This window comes from Saccostrea cucullata, unplaced genomic scaffold (genome assembly GCF_032062105.1).
Source record: "Saccostrea cucullata isolate Sc308-1 unplaced genomic scaffold, CSIRO_AGI_Scuc_v1 ctg360, whole genome shotgun sequence".
Taxonomy (NCBI): Eukaryota; Metazoa; Mollusca; class Bivalvia; order Ostreida; family Ostreidae; genus Saccostrea; species Saccostrea cuccullata.
Window position 1 is genome coordinate 322,707 of NW_026928375.1, and position 21,896 is coordinate 344,602.

The window sequence follows — 21,896 nt, forward strand, 5'->3', positions numbered from 1 at the left end:
TGTCACATGATACTCAGGTGACCTGTAAGGCTCATGTGCCTCTTGCTTAAAAAAGAGTCACGAAATTATTCAAAAAAGTATTCAAGAAATGAAATTGAAGGAATTGTTTTAGCATCATTTTATAAAAGGATTTAAATTACATTTTTTCATTATTAGTTTGAATCAATAATTTTTGTTATACACATCTGAAATACGTTTAATTTCACAGTCGCATCTTCACATGAGTACTTAACTCCTAGCAATGTTAGAGAAGTAAATTAACATAGATATAGAGATAAAAATGTCAAACATAGAAAAGAAGAACCGTTCAATATCTTTACTAAAATAAATGAAAGTTGCATATTTCTTTAAGTTTTCAATGTGATGTATCTTTACATGTAATAAATGCAGCAAAGGGTTTTGTTTTTTAGAAGTCTCTTGAGTTAAAGGATTCAAACATAAAAAAGAAGATAAAAGGTACACAGTTCAGAGGACGTTTTTGTGGTGATGCCTGCAAACATACAAAAAGGAAAGAAGGACAATAAAATGTTTGCAACTGCATGCTTTTTCATGTGAGCTTTTCTGATCACATTTTGTCTGTAGTCCGTCTGTCTGTAAACTTTTCACATTCTTCTTCTTTAGAAGTACTGGGTCAATTTTAACCAAAGTTGCCACAGAGCATCCTTGGGTGTAGCGAATTCTTCTAATGAAGGGTCAAGCCCTCTTCCAAGGGGAGATAATTATGAATTATTGAGAAATTTAAGTTTTACATAGGAATATATAGAAAAAAAATTTCAAAAATCTTCCTCTCCAGAACCATGGGCAAGGAAAGATGAAACTCATGTGGAAGCATCTTCAGGTAGTGTAGATTCAGGTTTGTTTACATCATGACACCTGGAAGTAAAGCGGGGCCATAATGGCTGATCAAAGTATCAACAATATTTTGTAATTGGGATGAAGATTATTTTTGGTACATTATTTATATCGGATAATTGTAATTATGATTAATAACTTCCTATTCAGGACGATTAGATTTTATATTTAGATTTGTAACGTGATGCGGCAGTCTCGTGAGTTTAACACATTTACTTGCAGTATTGATGTAACCTATAAATTTCACTAGTGCAAGGAAACAACCATGATAAAATTCAAAGATTAGTTTATAAATATTTTCATATTTTCGAGATTTCATCAAGATTGCAACACTTTTCAGATACCTTAACACTTCTAGAGTTGAATTGTGAGAGCTTACTTAGATCCATTGAGTGTATGCCCTTGTACTAGATCTATTTATTAAGACCCCCACATTATCATCCGATGTACTTGCATACAAATATACTGCAGTTTCAATTAAATACGTAATGCACAGAAAATATATTAATTAAATCGTGAAGAAAAACATAGAATCCAGGGTAATAGCATATAGAATATCTGTAAATAATATTTTATTTGATTATAGATTACATTTTGCGTTAAGAAAATATTTATACTCTGCCTCTCACTGCATACAAACTGTACGTCACGTTTTATGAAATGACGTTACACGGACAAGTTGTTTGCGATTAGTGACTTGTTTATAACTTGTTATGTGGGATTAAGCTAACGACAAAACAGCATGCTGTAGAAAGTTTGATGCTGTTTGATGATTTATTGGAAGTAAAATTAGCAATCGCCTCATTCTGTGGTATTTCAAAGAATTGTTGTGTGTCGTATATTTTGTATGATGACAAAGTTAAATTTTCCCGTACAAATTAAGCTCCGCCTCCTTTTTGTAACCTTAACTATACTGCGTAGGAACAGTCTGTAAAAATCTTCTTCTCCAGAACCATTGGGCCAGGAAAGATGAAACTTATGTTGAAGCATCCTCAGGTAGTATAAATTCCAGTTTGTTTAAATCATGACCCCCGTGGGTTGGGCGGACCACTATAATGGTCATATTTTTACATTTGAGTATATAGGAAAAATCTTTAAAAATCTTCTGGGCCAGGAAAGATGAAACTCATGTGGAAGCATCCTTAGATAATATTAATTCAAATTTCTTTAAATCATGAAATCCGGGGTAAGGGCGGGGCTGCAATTGCTAATCAAAGTTTAACATACTATAAGGAATATATAGTGAAAAAATCTTTAAAAATTCTTCCTCTCCAGAACCATTGGGCCGGGAAAGATGAACCTTTTGCGTACGCATCCTCAGACAGTGTAAATTCAAGTTTGTTCAAATCATGACCCTAGGAGGGGAGGGAGGGGCCACAAAGGCTGATCAATGTTTTACATAGGAATATATATGAAAAATATTTTTAAAAAAATTTCTTCTCAAGAACCTTTATTCCAGGAAAGATGAAACTCATGTGGAAGCATCCTCAGGAAGTGTAAATTCAAAATTTGTTCAAATCATGACATCTGGGGTTAGGGCGAGGCCACAATGGCTGATCAAAAAACAGAAAGCTTTGTTAAATTTAATTGACATGTAAGCATCTGCAAGTATAAGATTTAAATTTATTCAGAGAATGTGAAAGAGAGGGATTGGGGTGTGTTAACGAGAGCTCACAGTGGGAGATCGAGTAATATGTTGGAAAATCTTCCCCCAACAAGTAAGCTTTTCAATACTTAGCTGATTTGTGTTGTTTAACTAGCCCATATGCTCAGGTGAGCGATGAGGCCCATGGGCCTTTTATCGTATATCTTTTTTTTAATTTTGATGAATGCTTTTGCCACGTGATCTTTACAGAGGAAATTTAAGAAATCAGGACTGTGCTTATTTTTTTTTAATTATTTAAGAGCTAAAAATGTCTGCTACCTCTCTGTTTGAAACGCATTTAAAAAAGGATGAGTGTACCGAACCCGACTGTATACGCCGGTCTCGAGCAAAATATTTTCTAAAAAGATAAAGGCATCTATATTACATTTATATATGCTGTTATCTCAAATAAAAATACTCTACAGTTGTTGTCTTATTGCAATATATTCCCACAAATCGACTTAATCAAGGATCATTATAAATCTTTTTAATGTTGTTTTAATGTTTCAAGTCCCAACTGCTATTTTGCTCTTTATTTGTTATAAGAACAAACTAGTAGAGCTTCTGTCTTGACAGAGACTTCTGGTTATACCTTATAATCCAAAGTAAACATTGCATATTGAGGACAATTAGCGCTTTTTATGTTTTAATCTTTAAAAATCAGCCATGATATTCAATTAAAAATAACCCTTCATTCTGAAGGAATTTACTATATGATATTTGGTAATGATGAATATGCAGTGTAACCTGTATTAGGAGACCTTTCAAAGTATTGAGGGTCCTTCCAATGGAGAAAGGAGTAAGGTTCACACGATCTCTTTATACGGATTGCCTATTTTACAAAGTGTTTAAACATACAATGCTGAAAATATTTGAAGTGTATCTTGAATGTCTTTTTATAATATATTCTGTTTATTTTCTTTTTTAAAAAATCTATAGTTCCCATATTCTACTCATTATCTATATTTTATTTAATGAGTCAGCAGCTGGCATGGACATGGCCATGAGTAAGCTTTATTACAAGTTTGATATTGTAAACACGTAACAGTTTTTAGAATACTTGGATTACATATATATGCAGACAAAAATCAAAATCATATAATTTTAAACAAACAAATACTGCATAATCATAAAGACAAAACACTTGCTTTGGCCCTAAACTTTTAGATATCGACGTAGTATTGTCAATTAACTATGGTAATTTACATCCTTATGTCGACACGATACGTCCTGGTGAGCTTGATACCACAGAGTCTGACATATATGGTTTATATTTGGATATTTTACTTAAAAAATTTTAATGGTAATCTAACAACCAAGCTCTGTCATAAACGTGATGACTTTAGCTTTAGAATCGCCAGCTTCCCTTACTTTTGCTGTAATATACCTTATTACCTGTATACGGAGTTTATATTATCTCAGTTGATTCGATACACATAAGCATGTTCTACGTAAGAACAATTTATAAATTATTGACAAACAAGTTGATGAAACAGGAATATGAACAGTTTCGTTTTAGGCAATACGATGGCCTTTGTCATTAAGTCAAATGCTGACTGACGTTTTTCATACTAATTGTTAGTCCATAACATATATATACTGGATTGATGACGGATTTTTCCGTTATTTCACGATTATAACAAGAAGCACACGGCGAATGAGATCGTTCGGCAGCGGATGCCCACTCCTCCCTGGTACCTGATGCCACCTCTGATGTTTTGGAGTTCCGTGTTTGTCCTGCTGTTTTTTGTATTGTTTTATTGATTTTTTAATTTGAATACTGTTCGTTATCTCCATTTGTTTCATGCACATACCCACAATGTATTTGCTAGGTCGGTTTTAATAAAAACAATCACATTGAATTTATGTATTTGATACGCGCATTATGTTTTGTTGTTAATGCGTTCAGTACATATGAACAAATTAACTGAAGAGAGAATGGTATCAGTAAATTCCTTTTCTATATTGAGTTTATGCTCTTAGCTGCTGTGTATTTTAATTTTACGAGTACTTGTCATAATCTTCATGTATCAATTAAATTTTTAGCGATGAATTAGTTTGATATCTTGTGATCATAGACGTTGTTTGACATTATTGTGATTACTGCGGTTCCTTAGTGATGCAGTTTGCCACTAAAAGATTTAGATAGATTACATGATCAGTACGTACTGGTCCCTGCCGACAAACCAGGTAACATCATTGTCTTCGTTTGTAAGGTTCAATATATGAATTGAACTTTAGAAGAACTTAGATTTAAATCTACAGGTAAAAATCCTACTTATACTCATACTTCCCTTTCTAAGGAAGACATTCTTCAAAACCATATGTCAGTTTTCAATATTCTAATACTCCACAGAGCCAATATGAATTTAAACTACCCTATATATATATATATATATATATATATATATATATATATATATATATATATATATATATATATATATATATATATATATATATATATACATTGTATATATATATATATATATATATATATATATATATATATATATATATATATATATATATATATATATATATATATATATATATATATATATATACACACATATTGAATTCCGAAACTTCATAAAAATTCTTGCAAAGATACATTGCAGATTCCAGTAAATGTTCAACCAAGCCTTTTTCGTTACTCCTTACAAAAAATTGACAGTAGTGAAGGAAAACTTCAAGAGTACTGAGCAACAATATATTCAAGAAGTTTTGTGAATCAAATGTTGATACTCAAACATTTCAAAGAACTTTTGTACAATTTGACATCAGTTTACTAGTTTACCAAATTTGAGTTTACCAAAATAAACAGCTTAAAAACTTACGAATTTTTAACTTTATACACAACCATTCCCCTCAAATTAAAATAAATTTAAGTCCATGCTTTTTGATATAATAGACAGCTGCTTTTTCGATAAAAATAGAACTCGTAAATTTGCTTACCTGGTCACTGGTCAAAATGATCAAAATATTTGAAATCTACATAGAAATATATTTATACACTGCAATGTGATAAAAATGTTTATAGTTCAAAATGGGGGATGGGGTCAATTACTTTAAAATGTAATTAGATACTTTTTCAAATGTAATTAATTACTCTCAATTACTTTGAAAAATGAAATTAAATACATTTCACCTACTTCAGTTTTATTCAAAAAAAAAAAAAAAAAAAAAAAAAAACTCGAAAAAAATATACAAGTACAGTGTATATATAGGCATTAAGTAGTGAAATTAGTGCTTCTTCAGTTTTGAGCACATTTTAATCATCATAAGATTTTCAAACAGAGTATCGCTCAAACAGCATATTTTAGGTCTGAAGATTTTTAAAGTCATCTCATACCCTTGAATTCCTTTTTGGTTCTAAACTATATGTTTTTATAGTTAACAATTATTCAGTATTTTTTGTTCCTTGGTATGAGAGGGGTGGTTCACATTTGAACAAAATTAGACCTAAGTCCTTTACCTATTACCCTCGGCATCATGTCATGTTGTATAAGCAAATGGGTACCCAAACAAATTAAACATTACGAGACATTTAATTAATGCATAAATGCAAGCTCATGCCAAACAGGTGTAGCCCAATTATGTATGCAAACTATGCATACCTTACTAAATTTTTAACTTGAAAAAATTATTTGAAATGTAATTGAAAAATAATTGAAAATACATGCTAATTTTTAAAATGCATTTAAGTACATTCAATTCCTTGTAATTGAAAGCAGGCTCAGTTACAAATTACTTACAATTACTTTGAAAACTGTAATTAATTACACTAAATTACAATTACTTTTTTCAATTACCCAATCCCTGTTCAAAATAAACTTTCATGAACCATTCAAGATGAATATAGTTTTTTTTTCAGAAAATGTGGCTTTTTGCGTCATTATTATTTCTTTTTAAGTATGAGTATGATATTTTTTACTGCTGGTCACTTTTTATCCTTTCGTGTACATCTTAGATATGTTCATAAGACTTTGATGTACAATTAAACAAGATTGTCACGTGTAGAGTCTCCAGTTGACCTTAGTATATTTAATTTCAAGTTCTCAGATAGTATTATTTAATATTTGAATTCATCAAAGAACCTTATATGTATCAGTCGTGGGGAGTTTTTTTTATATTTTGGAATAAGATTTCCTAAGTACGAGGGTCATTCAAAAAGTTCGAGGACTTTTGTCATAACTTTTTTATTTTACGTCATATCTAAACCAAATTTGGTACATATATTTTAACAACAAATTTAAATATTTTTAGCAAAGAAATTGGAATATATCTTGATTTTTGTCAAAATTATCAAAGATTTTAGACAGCAAAACTGGGGTCATGGAGCAGGGTCAAAATTGAGTTATTGACAAATTATTCACTTTTCACTTTTCATATCTATAGCCTTACCTCTTTAAAATTGTCCTTAAATGAAATAAAATTTAAATACTTAAATTGTAGTATTGTTTCATTTCTTCAAAAGCAAAAAGTTAATGTAATATATTGCTTTGATTAAAAGAAATCAATTTCTATAGACAGATAGTCTTGATTTAAAAAAGCAAAAAATCATGACGTCGAAGGACGTTTTGCATTTGGAAACTTTTAAAACAAACTCCGAAAATGCTGGAGAGACCAGGAAAAATACATAAAATGAGCCGTGTATTTGTTTATAATGGAACAGACAATTTTTGAGGGGTAAAGACTTTAAATTGGGCGATGGGCGTTCTGCAAAGAAACAGATTATAGTTCGAAATATTGTCAAAAGAGTTAGTAACGTCATGAAACGTGATGTGCGCTTCACTGTTGCGGAACCTGTAAGAGAAAAGTTACATGGTAAATGATTAGAAAACATTGAAAATCTTATTTAAGGTATACTCAAATTATTGTTAGCATACTAGGTGTCCATTGTTGTTGATACGTTTTAATGAATGAATAATAGGATACAAACAATGTATAAAATGAAAAGGAACTGTGAGTTTGAGAAAATTTCCTTAACGTTGTTTTTGACGTTACAATGTTTTGACCGTGCTCCGATGTGACAAAACATGTTGCATTTAAAATTGCCTAGTATGAGTTCCATTCAATCAAATAGAATGAAACTTCAGAAATCTATAAAATATATATTTTTACATATGAAAATGTACTGATATCAACATTTGTCAAAATAATGTGATAATGAGGAACATTATCTACGAATTTTTTGTATGACCCTCGTATTGCTCTATTTCCTTGAAGTATTACATTACAATTCCTCAAAAAGTATTTCAAAAACATGTTTCATAATCGGTATGTTTTCTCCAAACCACAAATAAATATTTTATGCAAATATGTTTGTCTACTTTTATCAAAACGCAAATTAACAGTCCTATATTCTCTTGAAAAGGAAATATGATTACAAATGTGATCAGCTCAAACACAAAAGTTGAACACTCAATTTTATAGAGATTCAGGTAGATATGACAAGCTCTCTGTAATTCTTTGCTTTGTTATGACAAGGTGCAGATACATGTAGATAATAATTGATCTAATAGAAATATATAATCAAAACAAATTAAAATTAGAAAGGCATATACTTTAACTTACATTTGAATTTAAATTAAGATAAAAGTGTTCAGTTATGTTTCAATTTGCTCGCAGATAATATAGTACACCATTCAATACAGTCGAAGTTAGATAGATAGAAAAGAAGAATGTTTAATAAATATTTATACGTATACGTTGTTAAACTAATTTACAATATCAACATTTGTTTTTCAGATGACGAATAGCATTAAAACAATACTCACGTACATAAAAAAGCTTTCAATAACATAGAAATTACACGTTTAATAATCCTAAACACTGTTATACTCAAACTATTAAAAATACTCACTCATCGTTACATTTGTTATGAATGCATATCAAATATTACTTTTATAATTAATTTATATTTATAAACTTATCTATTTTCTAAAAATAATGCAAAAATAATGGTCTCCTAAATGTTTTAACCTTATTTTATACATTTCATGTTATATCATGTATATACATCGAGCAAATAGAAATAAAATATTTGATCCTGCAACTACTCCTTGCATTGACCTAATAAAGGTAACCTAATACACCAAAGCTTTATGCGGTCACTGCCCTAATAAAGCCTCGTGCATGTAATCCGACATTCCAAAAGCATTGTGACGTCATGTATATTGCAATGTTTACGCCATGGCGTCATAGTTTCAACTGCAGTCAGAATTAGCTTGGTTTGGACGCTCAAGTGTAAAATTTTGTTGCAGGATAAACAAAATACATGATAACTGTCTTGAAATATAAGCGATATTTAGGCTCGGGTCGAAAACGTAAGATTTCTTACGTTTTCTTACCCTCGCCCAAATATCGCTTATACTTCAAGACAGTAACCATGTATTTTATAAGTAGAAATTACTAATAAGGATTACATCATGCTGTTATAGTTAAGAAAATTACGTTTTAGATTACGTTTAAATATTACATTAAATATAACGTGAATAAATGACATAATATGTGTAGTCTAATAGCCACGGTGTTTCTGCATTAAGAAAAAACAGACCATGATGCCAAAGATTTCTAGTGGCAGTGAATAATTCAGCCTGTTCCCTAAAAATATAAAACGTGCATCAGAAACGTGCATCAGATAAACAATCTGTGAGTCTGTTTTAAGTCCCTTAGAGAATTTTCGAGTCATTGAGAGGTCACTACTTGTCATTAGAGAGCTGCAAAATACGACAATGCCATGTATCAGGCACAGACAGCATTGGAAAACTGAAGGATCTTTTGCGTACGTGCTTACACCACAGGAAAATTGGAATGAAGCCAAGCATAGGAAATTTAATTATAGACGTCTGTTTTTAAACAGGTACATGATTTTCGTGACTCTAAATGTTTTAAGAAATAAGAATAAAAATTAATATAATAAAAGAACAAGAAGTTATAAGACTCTTACCATTACAAACAAGATCCTTGATTACTTCGCTGGCTCGATCAAAAATTTGTCCACTGACAGGAAGATTACACACTTCTGAAACATGTTTCACACATGTCCAGTACGAATCAATAGAACTGAAATGAAAAAAGAATAAATTACTCAATTAACTACAGTGTAGCATTTCTTAAAATGAAAGGGATTTAAGCATTTGTTATAGTCGAATACGTTTTGTAAATTGAAAAAAAGGTACATATAAATAAATCAGGAGTATTTGAAACTTATTCAGGGATCTTAATATTTTTTTGGATGTTAACTTGATTGTGTGGAGGTGTTATGTCTCATATGATGATTCGTGATGTCATATAGTAATTTACGAGCAGTTCAGTCGATCGTCCAATGCGGCATTCAGCACTGCAGGTATGCAGTTTCGAAGAATTGATTTGTACGTCTCGGAAATACCACATGGTTCATCGCAGTCCACTAAGCAAAATGAAAGAAAAGTATTTCAAAAATTAGAAAAGTGTAAATAACTATAAAATTACAAAAGTTGCATTTCAAGATTAAAAAACCCTCAATTTAAAGCTTCTGTAAATATCAAGTTTATCAAATCTCTTAATATTCATAAAAACTTTCGTTAAAATTTGGGCATCATTAAGTTTACGTTAGAATTTTAAATTACATGTAAATAGAGGGAACTGTAATGTATAATGTTGTAAAAATCCTCTTAACATAATGAAAAAGATTTGCATTGTTCTAGAAATATATATCTGAAATAATATCAATCTCTTTTAAGAAAAGCATGTCTGAAAAAAAGTTACAAATATTTACCTTGTATTGTAATAAAGCATAACAACAAAACCAAAATGGATGTCACCGACAGCATATTTGTGTAAGGGTTAGAACTCTCCAGCACAAAAATATTCACTTAAGTTAATAATTTCCTTGATATTTATTTAGAGAAAAATCATAAAATGCGTAGAACATATAAGTACCCTTTTCTGAGAATTTTTTCTTTTCACTTCTCAGTATTTTATCTTTAAAATGATTCGGTTGTGCACAAACATCCTGCCTTTTGTTGTTATAACAAGGAAAAAAAGAAAACAGTCAGACCGTGCTAAAAATTAAAAATGACCCCTTAGCTGGATTTAAAATTATCCTTCTAAGAATCGCTTATTTGCTCCTTTTCTGTGTAAAGAATTATATTTCTATTAAAAGGCAAAGGTGTCTGGCTGCTGTACTGAAGCCCCAAGTGGGTCTAAGGCATGGTCTTTTTGGGGGGTTCGGGGGCGAACCCCGGAAGCTAACAAGTTCTTTTAATGTAAATTAGCATTTTTTTCTTAATTTTAGGATGATGGACGTATAAATTTTTCCTACAAAAATTTCAAACGGAAGGGGGGGGGGCACGCCCGGCTCGCCGGCCCTTGATCCTCTTTTTTCGCATCATTTTGTCATCTCTGGAATAAAATGTTTAGTCACTTTTGATAAACGCATGTCAAGGTATTATGTTGCATGCATATGGAAATCATTGATGTTAAACCTCACAGAACTGATTTATTCTCTCCCGAAACCATACTTGGTTACACTCAGAATCCTCCAAAACACACTAAAGAGATGGACCACGGAAACGTGCCTTGGCTAACAATTTTATGAGGTTCAATATAGATAGTGTAGATTTTCATCAGCATTTGCCTTTTTATTGTTATCAGTAAAACATTTTTCAGAGATATTTTATTGAATGACCTTGTTCTGATAGAAATTAGATTGAAGAAACGTCTTTATTCATAGTCTAACGTTATAACATTATATTATATTTACATTCAGTGTAATTTTCTTGATGAAATCCATTAGAAATCCATGACGTTCAAATCTCGACAAAACACGCGAAACCTTGTCAACGCGCGTTAGAATACACAGTTGGAACTATATGCATTTTCAATACTTTATGAACACCAAAATGTAGTTTTTGACATAATTTGATAAAAAAAAATTACACTGTGGAATTAACGAAAAAATACAACAAATGTGCATTTAAAATTAGTCTGTCACTTTTTTTTCGCGCAATGTTCGTTTGCGTTATTAAACTTTACGACGTCACAAACGTCAAAACTGCTCTTACGTCTATAAAGCACATCAGTTTTGAAGGGCGCTAAATTCACATTAAAGATTGCCGTAATAACAATTATGTAGAGGAAAATTAAAGAATGTCAATATAAGCATTGAATTCATATTTAAGGATGTCTTCGGTCCTAACGCGCGGTATTCAATTTGTCGGCACGGCCAGGTTTGTTATAGGACCGAAGACATCCCAAAATATGAATTCAATGCTTTAGTAACATCTCAAAAATATATACACCTCATAAAACGTAACGCCTAGTTGAATTTTAGTGACACATTGAACATAAAGATTATTTAGTAAAATGATTTATTGGTAATACGGAAATACAGTTAACAATAGGAATACTGCTGTAATTCACGTTTTATTCGCGAGAACTTAATTACGCGAGACAATGAGCTCGCGAAAATTTCATTTCATTCCTGAAAAATAGTTGAATATTTGAACAATAATATAATTATTAAATACCTAAGATATCGTTCCCATTCTCTAGCCACCTTGAATAAACGTCTCTCCGAAGACAGAAGATTTGAGTTTTGATAGTCACAATATTTATTTTTGGAAAGGATATTCTAATCCATCCATTCTGTCACCGAGATTTGACCATTTCTGACAAATTAAGTGTTCTTGCTACAAAAATTCAAATACATGGAAAGAAACATAAAACTTAGTAAAATCTTTAAACTTTTATGACAGAACGCTACGGAGGGGGTCACGCGACCGCCGATATCACTTGATTCGTGCAAGAGCAGAACGGTGGTTGATATGCATTAAAATCGGAGAGGATTAATTTAAAATTCAATCCAAAATCATAAAATTGAGACCATTTTTTTTTCTTTTGTAGCAGTTATTCAATTAGTTTGCAAACTTTTTATCACCCTTGTAAACAGGGTCTGTGTCATGTTTTAGTGTACAAAGGTTAATATATTTATATATGTTCGTTCAACTTGAAAGCAGATAATTTCAATAAAGAATTACATTTTAAATTCAAATCTAGATTTTCTAGTGATTTGCTGAATTTCATTTTCTTATAAATATGATATTTTCTATTTATAAACAAAAATAAGACACGTGCCTTGTTTGCATTATGAAGAACTTTTAGTTCTGTATCTCGTTTGCTGATCATTAGATGTTATAGCTTTGTTAGGAATTGTAAATATTTATAGTGGTTTAAAAAATTCAGTTGAAACTCTGTCTATGTCTCCTTAAATATTGAAAGATACTTTTTGCAGATAAAACGTTCCACTAACTCTACCCCCATCCTGATCCACATTTACATGTATAATACATGTAATACGTGCGTGCACTCTTGCAGCGTAATTAGAAATACATGTAATGATTGCTTTTGTTATCTTTTGAAAACAATTAAATCAAACAACATAAAACCGGATAACCTTGACCCAATTTATTGTTGCTCTATTTTTTTAACTTCCGTAAAGTTGTAAACAAATCAATCAGCAGATGTATGTGCGATTGCGACTATGTTTGCTTTCAGATAACTGCTTATTAAGGTAAATTCCTATTTGCAGATTTTTGTGTTAAATGTGCAATGTATTGTCTTGAGGAGTTTGAAAATTAATATTTTGTGTATTTTAAGATTAAAAAGCAAAATCATGGTCAGCCATATTAATGGAATATGTACCCCAGTGTATCAAGCAAAGAATTCACGTCTAGTTTAATTTTGAAGCAGTCTTTATTTTCTTAAATTATTAACTCCGAATTTTGCTATAAATCTCATTTAATGCTCAAAGAATCTCATATATGGATTAAAACGACGAACAACACATATGCCATACCGTAAAGGTCATTTGATATTTTATGCTAATTGCTATTGAGAAACAAAAATTATATGAGATAGATTTAAAATTCAACTTGCTAAATTAATGTTTCAAACACACAAATGCGTTGTGTTCACTTTCTATCTCAATTGTGATAGATCTTGTCACTTGTTTACTTGACATTGATCTGGAAAAAAATCAAAACGAAAGTAGGATATTTTCCAAAAAGTGTGGTGGCGGCTCCCGTTGGCGGATCTAATTAAGTGAAAGTCAATTTGAAATGAAACTGACAACAAGCAATCGATTATTTATTTCATGAAATTCCATCACTGAATTATTTGAATGAAACTTAATTAATGATATAAAAAATGTGATAACCGATTAAAAAACAACAGTTTTTCCTCCGTTTTTCTTTCTTTGACAGCTTGACACAAATATGTAGCAGGGATTTTTTCTATCTATATGTACATGTATGTGTACAAATGGTTTCGTCAAAAACTGTGTAATTCGAGACCTTAGCACACCGTCATATAATATGTACATGTACATCCGACGTAAAATGTCTTGCTCATTTTCATATTTTTTTTTATATTTTACACTCTGCAATCACAATACTAGAGAATAAAACAAAAAAGTATGCTTTTATCTGACAATATTTAGATTTCCAATGTCTTTGTCCGAGATAAAATTACCAATTGTAAATGTAATTTATTTCCTCATGAATGTTTTGGCGCGGTTCAAAAAAAAAAAAAAAAAAAAAACCACGTGCAGGGCGGGACAACACCTAAAGAGAAGAAGGCTTGGAGCCCGTGGATTGGCGTAATCAAAGCATGGAAATATAAGGAATAACTGTCAGATTTTTCGAATTCATGATGATGATCAATGGATTGGCTTGTAAGATAATTTTATTCATAAACGCCTTCGGCGTTTATGCAAATTATCACACAAACCAATCCATTGATCACTTCATGAATTCAAAAAATAAGACAGTTATTCCTTAATCTCATGATATTTAAAATCAAAATTTTGACTTATGTCTGTTCTCATTTTATAGTCTTAAGGCCAGGAATCCTTTAAAATTGCTTCTTACATTTTTGCTGTCTTTTTTCAGGGAAATGGGACAGTTACTGTAATAAAAATGGCATGGATCACGGAGTTGCTTTTGGAGATCATTTTATTGGTGGTAAGACTGATGACAGTATATTGTGTATTGTCATTGTAAATATGTATATATGTGGTAGTAAATAGCTCATAAACATTGATTTATAAAAGTAACATTATTTTCTAGAAATCATAGTCATTTTTAATGTTTGACGAGTTCTTAAAAAGTAGTTTATGTACCGATAGCTTTAAAAACACTTCCTTTAAAATTTGTATGTAATCGATTTTTCAGTATGCATTAATTGCCACAATAATGTGGTTCATCACATTACATTCTCTGAAAAAAAAAATAATAAACTGGCTTAATTAATACAGTCATGTAAGTGTTTGTTTTAACTTGGTAGAGCTCTACTCTATGACAAGTATGATTATATATATCATAATATTACACTTTTTATCATAAACTATGGCTTAATATGTGTTATTATTAACGTATTTTAGGGAAATTTTTCAAGTGTTTATCCAGTTGTGGTCAAAATAAATAACAAACATATATTGTTGTTAATATCTAACAATAGGCCTTAAAAGTTGTAATATGTAAAAGTCACTTAATCTTAAAGGGATAAGCGACTGATCTATCAATTGGGGCTAGGACATAATTTAAACCCCTGAAGGTCTTATCCCTAATCCCTGCCTATAATAACCTGTTAAGAAAATATGGGGATTTTTAATATCTAAGTCTGTATGTCTACTTCTCTAAGCACCAAATAACTGGCGGAATTTTATTATTTTTTTTTTTGTTATAGATTTTAGCTCTGCAATGACATAAGCTAATTTAAATTTGGTGAAAATGAATTTTCTTTAAAACCATACATTTCTCTAACTTTTTAAACACTGAATATCTATGCTTGGACCCTCAGACGTATTCTAAATTGATACAATTTTAGTATAAATCCTTTTTTTTATTTCTCATAACTTAGCATTATATAATTGACTAAAAAAATTAAAATGTAAAAAATAAGTTAAATTTTACTTTTTGAGTCAATTTATTTGACGTAAATGTTTTAGAGAAAGGGATTGTTTAAAAGAAAAAATCATTTTTACTGTAATGTAAATGGACCTAAGCTTGTTTGCGGTTTGCTTTGAAAAAAGAGACACATTGACTTTATAATCGTACTTAGGGGAGATCATCATCCTTGTTACAATAAAACAATCATCATGTTTGTTACAATAAAACAATCATCATGTTTGTTACAATAAAACAATCGTTATCCTTGTTATAATAAAACAATCATCATCCTTGTTACAATAAAACAATCATCATCCTTGTTACAATAAAACAATCATCATCCTTGTTACAATAAAGCAATCATCATCCTTGTTACAATAAAACAATCATCATCCTTGTAACAATAAAACAATCATCATCCTTGTTACAATAAAACAATCATCATCCTTGTTACAATAAAACAATCATCATCATTGTTACAATAAAACGATCATCATCCTTGTTACAATAAAACAATCATCATCCTTGTTACAATAAAACGATCATCATCCTTGTTACAATAAAACGATCATTATCCTTGTTACAATAAAACGATCATCATCCTTGTTACAATAAAAAGATCATCCTCCTTGTTACAATAAAACGATCATCATCCTTGTTACAATAAAACGATCATCATCCTTGTTACAATAAAACAATCATCATCCTTGTTACAATAAAACAATCATCATCCTTGTTACAATAAAACAATCGTCATCCTTGTTACAATAAAACAATCATCATCCTTGCTACAATAAAACAATCATCATGTTTGTTACAATAAAACAAACATCATCCTTGTTACAATAAAACAATCGTCATCCTTGTTACAATAAAACAATCATCATCCTTGTTACAATAAAACAATCATCCTCCTTGTTACAATAAAACAATCATCCTCCTTGTTACAATAAAAAATCATCCTCCTTGTTACAATAAAACAATCATCCTCCTTGTTACAATAAAACAATCATCATCCTTGTTACAATAAAACAATCATCATCCTTGTTACAATAAAACAATCATCATCATTGTTAAAATTTCCATTTTGGGCCCTTTTTAAATGAATGTATTTTAACCAAATATTAACGCATTCCAAAATCATAACAGGAACTTTTTTTCTGTTTTAAGCATTGTGCCCTCATATATTGTCAAAATCAAACAAAAATCGCATTTTATAAGACATTTATTGTAATATGGTGAAAAATTGGCATTTTTTTAGGATACAGACGACTAAGCGTAAAAAAAACAATTAGAGGAAATATTGACAATACAAGAATATATATAAATAAAACGATAGCAAGACTTTACGGAATAAAATTCGCCCCATGCAAATTAACGATACAGTAATTTTGATTGTCAACGTTTTATGATAGCTAAAATGCACAGGGTAAATTACCTTTAAATATGACATGGATACATTTAATATACAAAAAAATTTGAAGGTAAGGCCACCCCCTGGTTATGTCATGATGGCTTTATAGGGTTAAAAATAATAATATACACTAAGGCTGATACAGTATTTAGGAGTCGCAATATCTTATGTAAAGATAACAAAAATCTACATGGTAAATGTCCTCTAAAAAAATGCAAAAGCAACCGCCCTGATTATGGCATGACTTTAAGGGGTAAATTTTCCAACAGAAAAACAAAATGAAAAAAAATCAATACCCCAAGAAAGAACGATTACAATTACACGTCGGAAGAGAAAGCAAAATTTATTTCTCTCCAAACTGGTATTGAATCAGTTTATTTACAGTTATTCAAAACCAAAACTATCTTCTTGATAGCAAGAGTTTACGGGGAAAATCACTGACACAGTATTTATGACTTGTCACATCATAAAGATAGCAAACATCTACAGAGTAAATTTCTTCTCAAAAATGACATTGATATAGCGAATCAATCATCTTGATGATAGCAAGAAATTACTGGGTAAATCCCCCCTCCCCCCCAAAAAATGAAAGTATTCGAATTCACAAAAAATAAAAAAATAAAAAAGAGAGAGAGACCACAACACTTTAGAACAATACACACAGTAAATTCTTCTCAAAAAATCACAAGTTAGCAAAAACTACCAACTTATTTAAAAGGAAGATTTACCGCCGCCCCACCCCCTCCAAATAAAAAAATCACTGATATAGTATTCATGATTCGCAAAGACCTTGAAGAAAGCAACACTCTTCAGGGAAAATTTCCTGTCTTAAATGAAGAGCTAGTTCTTCAAGTATTTCAAAGCAGATATGCACCTATCTTTTAGATAAAAATACAATTATAATTGACCTTTGGTGAAGTCTTCAACAATTTCTGATTTTTTTATAATACGGGATAAATCCCCCCAATGATATCGCTGAATCAGAATTCTGCGTACCATTACTGTGTACCATTTCTATCAAAACATGTAACAATTACAAATTTTTCATCTGTAGAAAACAGAACACTTCTACTCGTACTTTATAATTTTCTCCGCAAAGAGTGTCAAGGATATAGTACATGTATATTTAATTCAAGCAAGATTTTACTGCCCCCCCCCCCCCCCCCCCCCCCCCCGCAAGATTTTTAGTGATAAACTTTTGTAATTCACAGTCAAAAGAAAACAAACATTACATATCGAAAACATCAGAACTTTACGGTGTCAATTTTTTCTCAGAAATAAATTGATACAGTATATACTTTTTACAGAAAAAAAATCATTATTACATCTGGATGACAAAAAGACTTTCTGGGGCAGTTTTATCTCCAGGAACATCATGTAATAAAGTTTTATATAGACTTTAAAAAGTTATCTTTTAATCTCTACTAACGCATACAGTTCATTATACTAGATATTCACTGGATTTGAGGGGTACTTATCATTGCTGGGTTGGGGGAGGGGCCGCATTGCGTGTGCAGCGGCATTGTGACACCACAATCATTATCTCAAAGTTGTTTGCAAAAAATGGGGGCCAACGGCCAGATCAGCTGTATGGTAAAGGCTATATCTGAGATTTTTTATATTCAATTAGTTATAAAAAAAAAAATAATTAGATGTAACAGGAATTTTTATAATTTAACCTGTTTTCATTCGATTAGTTCTGTAGGATCTGTGCTCGTTTAAGTTAAATATTCGAAGCCCCAACACATATACATTTTTCTTGTATTTCTTAAAAATGCAGAAAACTAAAGTGATATAAGACTTTATTTTTCTTCCTCTACTTTAATCGTTCAATTATATCTTAATTATGGCATGGAGCACAATGCGTGTGTGACCGGCTGACAGGGAATGTCCACTCCTCCTTGATGGTATACCCGACTCTACCTCTGATGATCTGGGATCCGTGCATGGTCGATCTACTCCTATTTTTTATTCTTTAATGTACCTTTAAGCTTAAATACTGTCTCCAGTGTGGCGCTGTATGGAACGCCATCACTGCCTTATAGCATACAACTATGCATTTATTATGTCAATTTATCATTACGTGATGTGAACATATCTTTACGTTATGTCATTTTTATGATATGATGTGAAAATATCATAACATCATGTCAATGCTGCATTACATGAAGTAAATACATTCTTTTATTATGTCAGCACTTCATAACTTGAAGTAAAAAATCCATTTTGTTAAGTGATTATGTGTTTACATTGTGTTAAAACTTTATTACTTGAAATGAATGTTTCTTTACATCATTTCATTTCTTTAATACGCGAGGTCAAAATCGCATCGCGTCAAGCAAATTGTGTTTTATGATTAAACATCATTACATGAAGTCAAAAATCCATTCCTTTTTGATATTGTATATTTCTATTATATCAAATCATTATTACGTGATATGGATTTATCTTTATTATACGTCGGGAGCATCATTATGTGAGGTGAACACATCTTACCTTCATGTCAGTGCTTTATTACGCGGTGTACGAGTATAAAGTGTATAACATTATGTGAACATATCTCTATATTATATCAACACTTTATTACATTGTGTCAAAACTCCATTCCGTGATGTGGATATATAATTACGTTATGTCAACCTTTTCTAATGTGATTTAAAAACATCTTTATATTGTGTTAACTCTTCATCATGTTGATTCCAAAAGTTCATTACCTGATGTAAAAATACATTTTCATTATCTCAAAGCTGTATATCTGGTATATAATGAATGTTGACGACCGTGCTTTAATGACTGGTAAGAGAAGGGAGGGGCTCTTCATTGATTAGGACGAATTTCAGGCACATAATATCAGCCCCCCCTCTTTTCCCATACATAACTTTACTATAGAAAATGTAATGTTCATGGAAAGCATAGCCCCATCCCCACTTTTTCTTGAAGTATAGTCCACTACGGTTAATGTAGTTTACTTGGAAAAAAAACCTTTTTTGTTTCGAGTAGAATTTTTTTTTCTGGCTGACCTCGGATCCCCTTTCAAAGAAGATGCTACGTCACTGGAATTAGTAATTTTTTCAACAATTCCAGTGCCAGAATTCTATTACAAAAATCTATATATCAGTCTAAATCAGTTGAATATGCCTTAGCAAGCATGCATGGGCACATATCAGTGGCGGATATGGGAATCTTGAACAAGGAAGGGGGACGGTATATGGTTGGAGACCAAGGGGGGAGAAGCTCTTAGGCTTTATAGTTTTATAGAAAAAAGTTTTCAACTTAATTCAGCTAATCTTAAGCAATGTCCTACAAAGTAAACCAATAAATTTATTAATCTTATGTATAGTTTGGTCACTCAAGATGGAAGGACGGGATTCCTGCCCCCAACCCCAAACCCACCGTTGCAAGTTTGTTATACTGTGTGTTAACACTTTTAAAAATAGAAAGGAGAGGCAGAGACTGATAAAAAGCATATGACAATGTTCTTAATAATATAATAAGTTTAATACTTATATTTTATAAAAAACAAAAAAACAAAAAAAAAAAAAAAACAACAAAAAAAAAAAAACAATTCAATAAGAAAACAAAAAAAAAATGCTGCTCGACTCTTAATATTTGATTTATTTAATTATCAGATTAAAGTAAACGCCATTGAAATTAATTCACAGTCGCAGTGTGAAGGCCTTGCGCTGCACTTTTCAAGATTGTCAATCATTTGTCGCTTTACGTTTTCATTTAATTAAATATGCCATTTCCAAATCGCCGAGAATTTCTTCAACGACTGTTTTCTTTCCCGCCATTTTTAGTGCCTGCGGAACGCGGAAAATACGTTATGCGCATATAAAGGCCGAGGATACCCGTGTTCGCATAACGTAATAGTGAATCGACATAATGTAGAAGAGTGCGCACAGTATAACATGAGCTTTCCACAGCAGATCAATATGAATTAGCCTAAGATACACGTATGCTGACAAGAGGCTGAGCATTTTTGACACAATGTAAAGACACAATGACATAACGTAATAACGATTTGTTAAACAGTAAGGGCAAATTCACATCATGGAATTGATTCACGTCGTCATGTAGCACATTGATAACATAATGTAGTAAAAGAATTGACCACATGTGACAATTTTTTGACATCATGTAATGAAATTCTGACATCGTATTATAGCGACTTGATATCAAATTAAGATAAATTCACATCAGGTAATGAACTACTCAGACCAAATAGTAGAGAGTGCACGCAATGTAATACTGAGTTGAAATTATATAAATGTATCTTAACACCACGTAAAAATCTTTTGACATAATGTCACAAAGAGCTGATATAATGCAGTGAAAGTTTGACGCAATATAATTGAAGTGTTAGTAAATGTCATAGAGGAGTTAACATAATGAAAAAGAAAGTTGTCGCAATGTAATAGTAGTGTGTGTAAATGTCATAAAGAGTTGACCTAATGTAAAGGAAAGTTGAGATAATGCAATAGTAGTGCTAATAAATGTCACAAAGAGATGACATAATGTAATGGAAGGTTTAGACAATGCAATAGTAGTGCGGGTTAATGTCATAAATAGTTGACATAATGTAATGGAAGGTTGACACAATGCAATAGTAGTGTGGGTTAATGTCATAAAGAGTTGATATAATATAATGGAAAGTTGACACAATGCAATACCAGTGTGAGTAAATGTCATAAAGAGTTGACATAATGTAATGGAAGGTTGACGCAATGCAATCGCAGTGTTCTGCTATAAGGCAGTGACGGCGTTCCATAGCGCTGTGGTTAGAGAGTATGCTCTAGAGTCGCGAAGTAATTAAATAAGTCAAACCTTACGTCTCTGGCTTGAATCCCACTGTCAGACGTGGCTCCGGTCCTTCGGATGAGACCATATAAACCTAGGTTCAGTGTCGCAGTAGGTACTGTAACGAAAAAGATTCATTACTTCTCAATGTCCCTTAGTGCCGAATATAGGTCAAAATCTGTAGTTCTCCATCGGCAATTGGTGGCATCTGCACCTGATTGAAAAATTTTCTAAAGGGAAGTTAAAC

At 31.3% G+C, this 21,896-nt stretch overlaps 2 protein-coding genes across 3 annotated transcripts in view; one reads left to right on the plus strand and one right to left on the minus strand.

Moving 5' to 3' along the window:
* Positions 1–2,915, plus strand: part of LOC134277388 (uncharacterized) — a 61,159-nt gene extending 58,244 nt beyond the window's left edge. For both annotated transcript variants that reach the window (XM_062759724.1, XM_062759725.1), the window contains exon 10: positions 411–2,915. In XM_062759724.1, coding sequence (XP_062615708.1) covers positions 411–524 — 114 coding nt within the window. In that variant the 3' untranslated portion in view covers positions 525–2,915. The remainder of the gene's footprint in view (positions 1–410) is intronic.
* Positions 2,916–9,003: 6,088 nt separating this feature from the next.
* On the minus strand, positions 9,004–10,439 carry LOC134277382 (uncharacterized). Its single transcript, XM_062759721.1, has 4 exons — positions 10,263–10,439; positions 9,809–9,914; positions 9,453–9,568; positions 9,004–9,106 (listed from the first exon to the last, which is right to left on the minus strand). The coding sequence occupies exons 1-4, from the start codon at positions 10,315–10,317 to the stop codon at positions 9,021–9,023; spliced, it is 363 nt and encodes a 120-aa protein (XP_062615705.1). The 5' UTR covers positions 10,318–10,439; the 3' UTR covers positions 9,004–9,020.
* Positions 10,440–21,896: the final 11,457 nt, after the last annotated feature.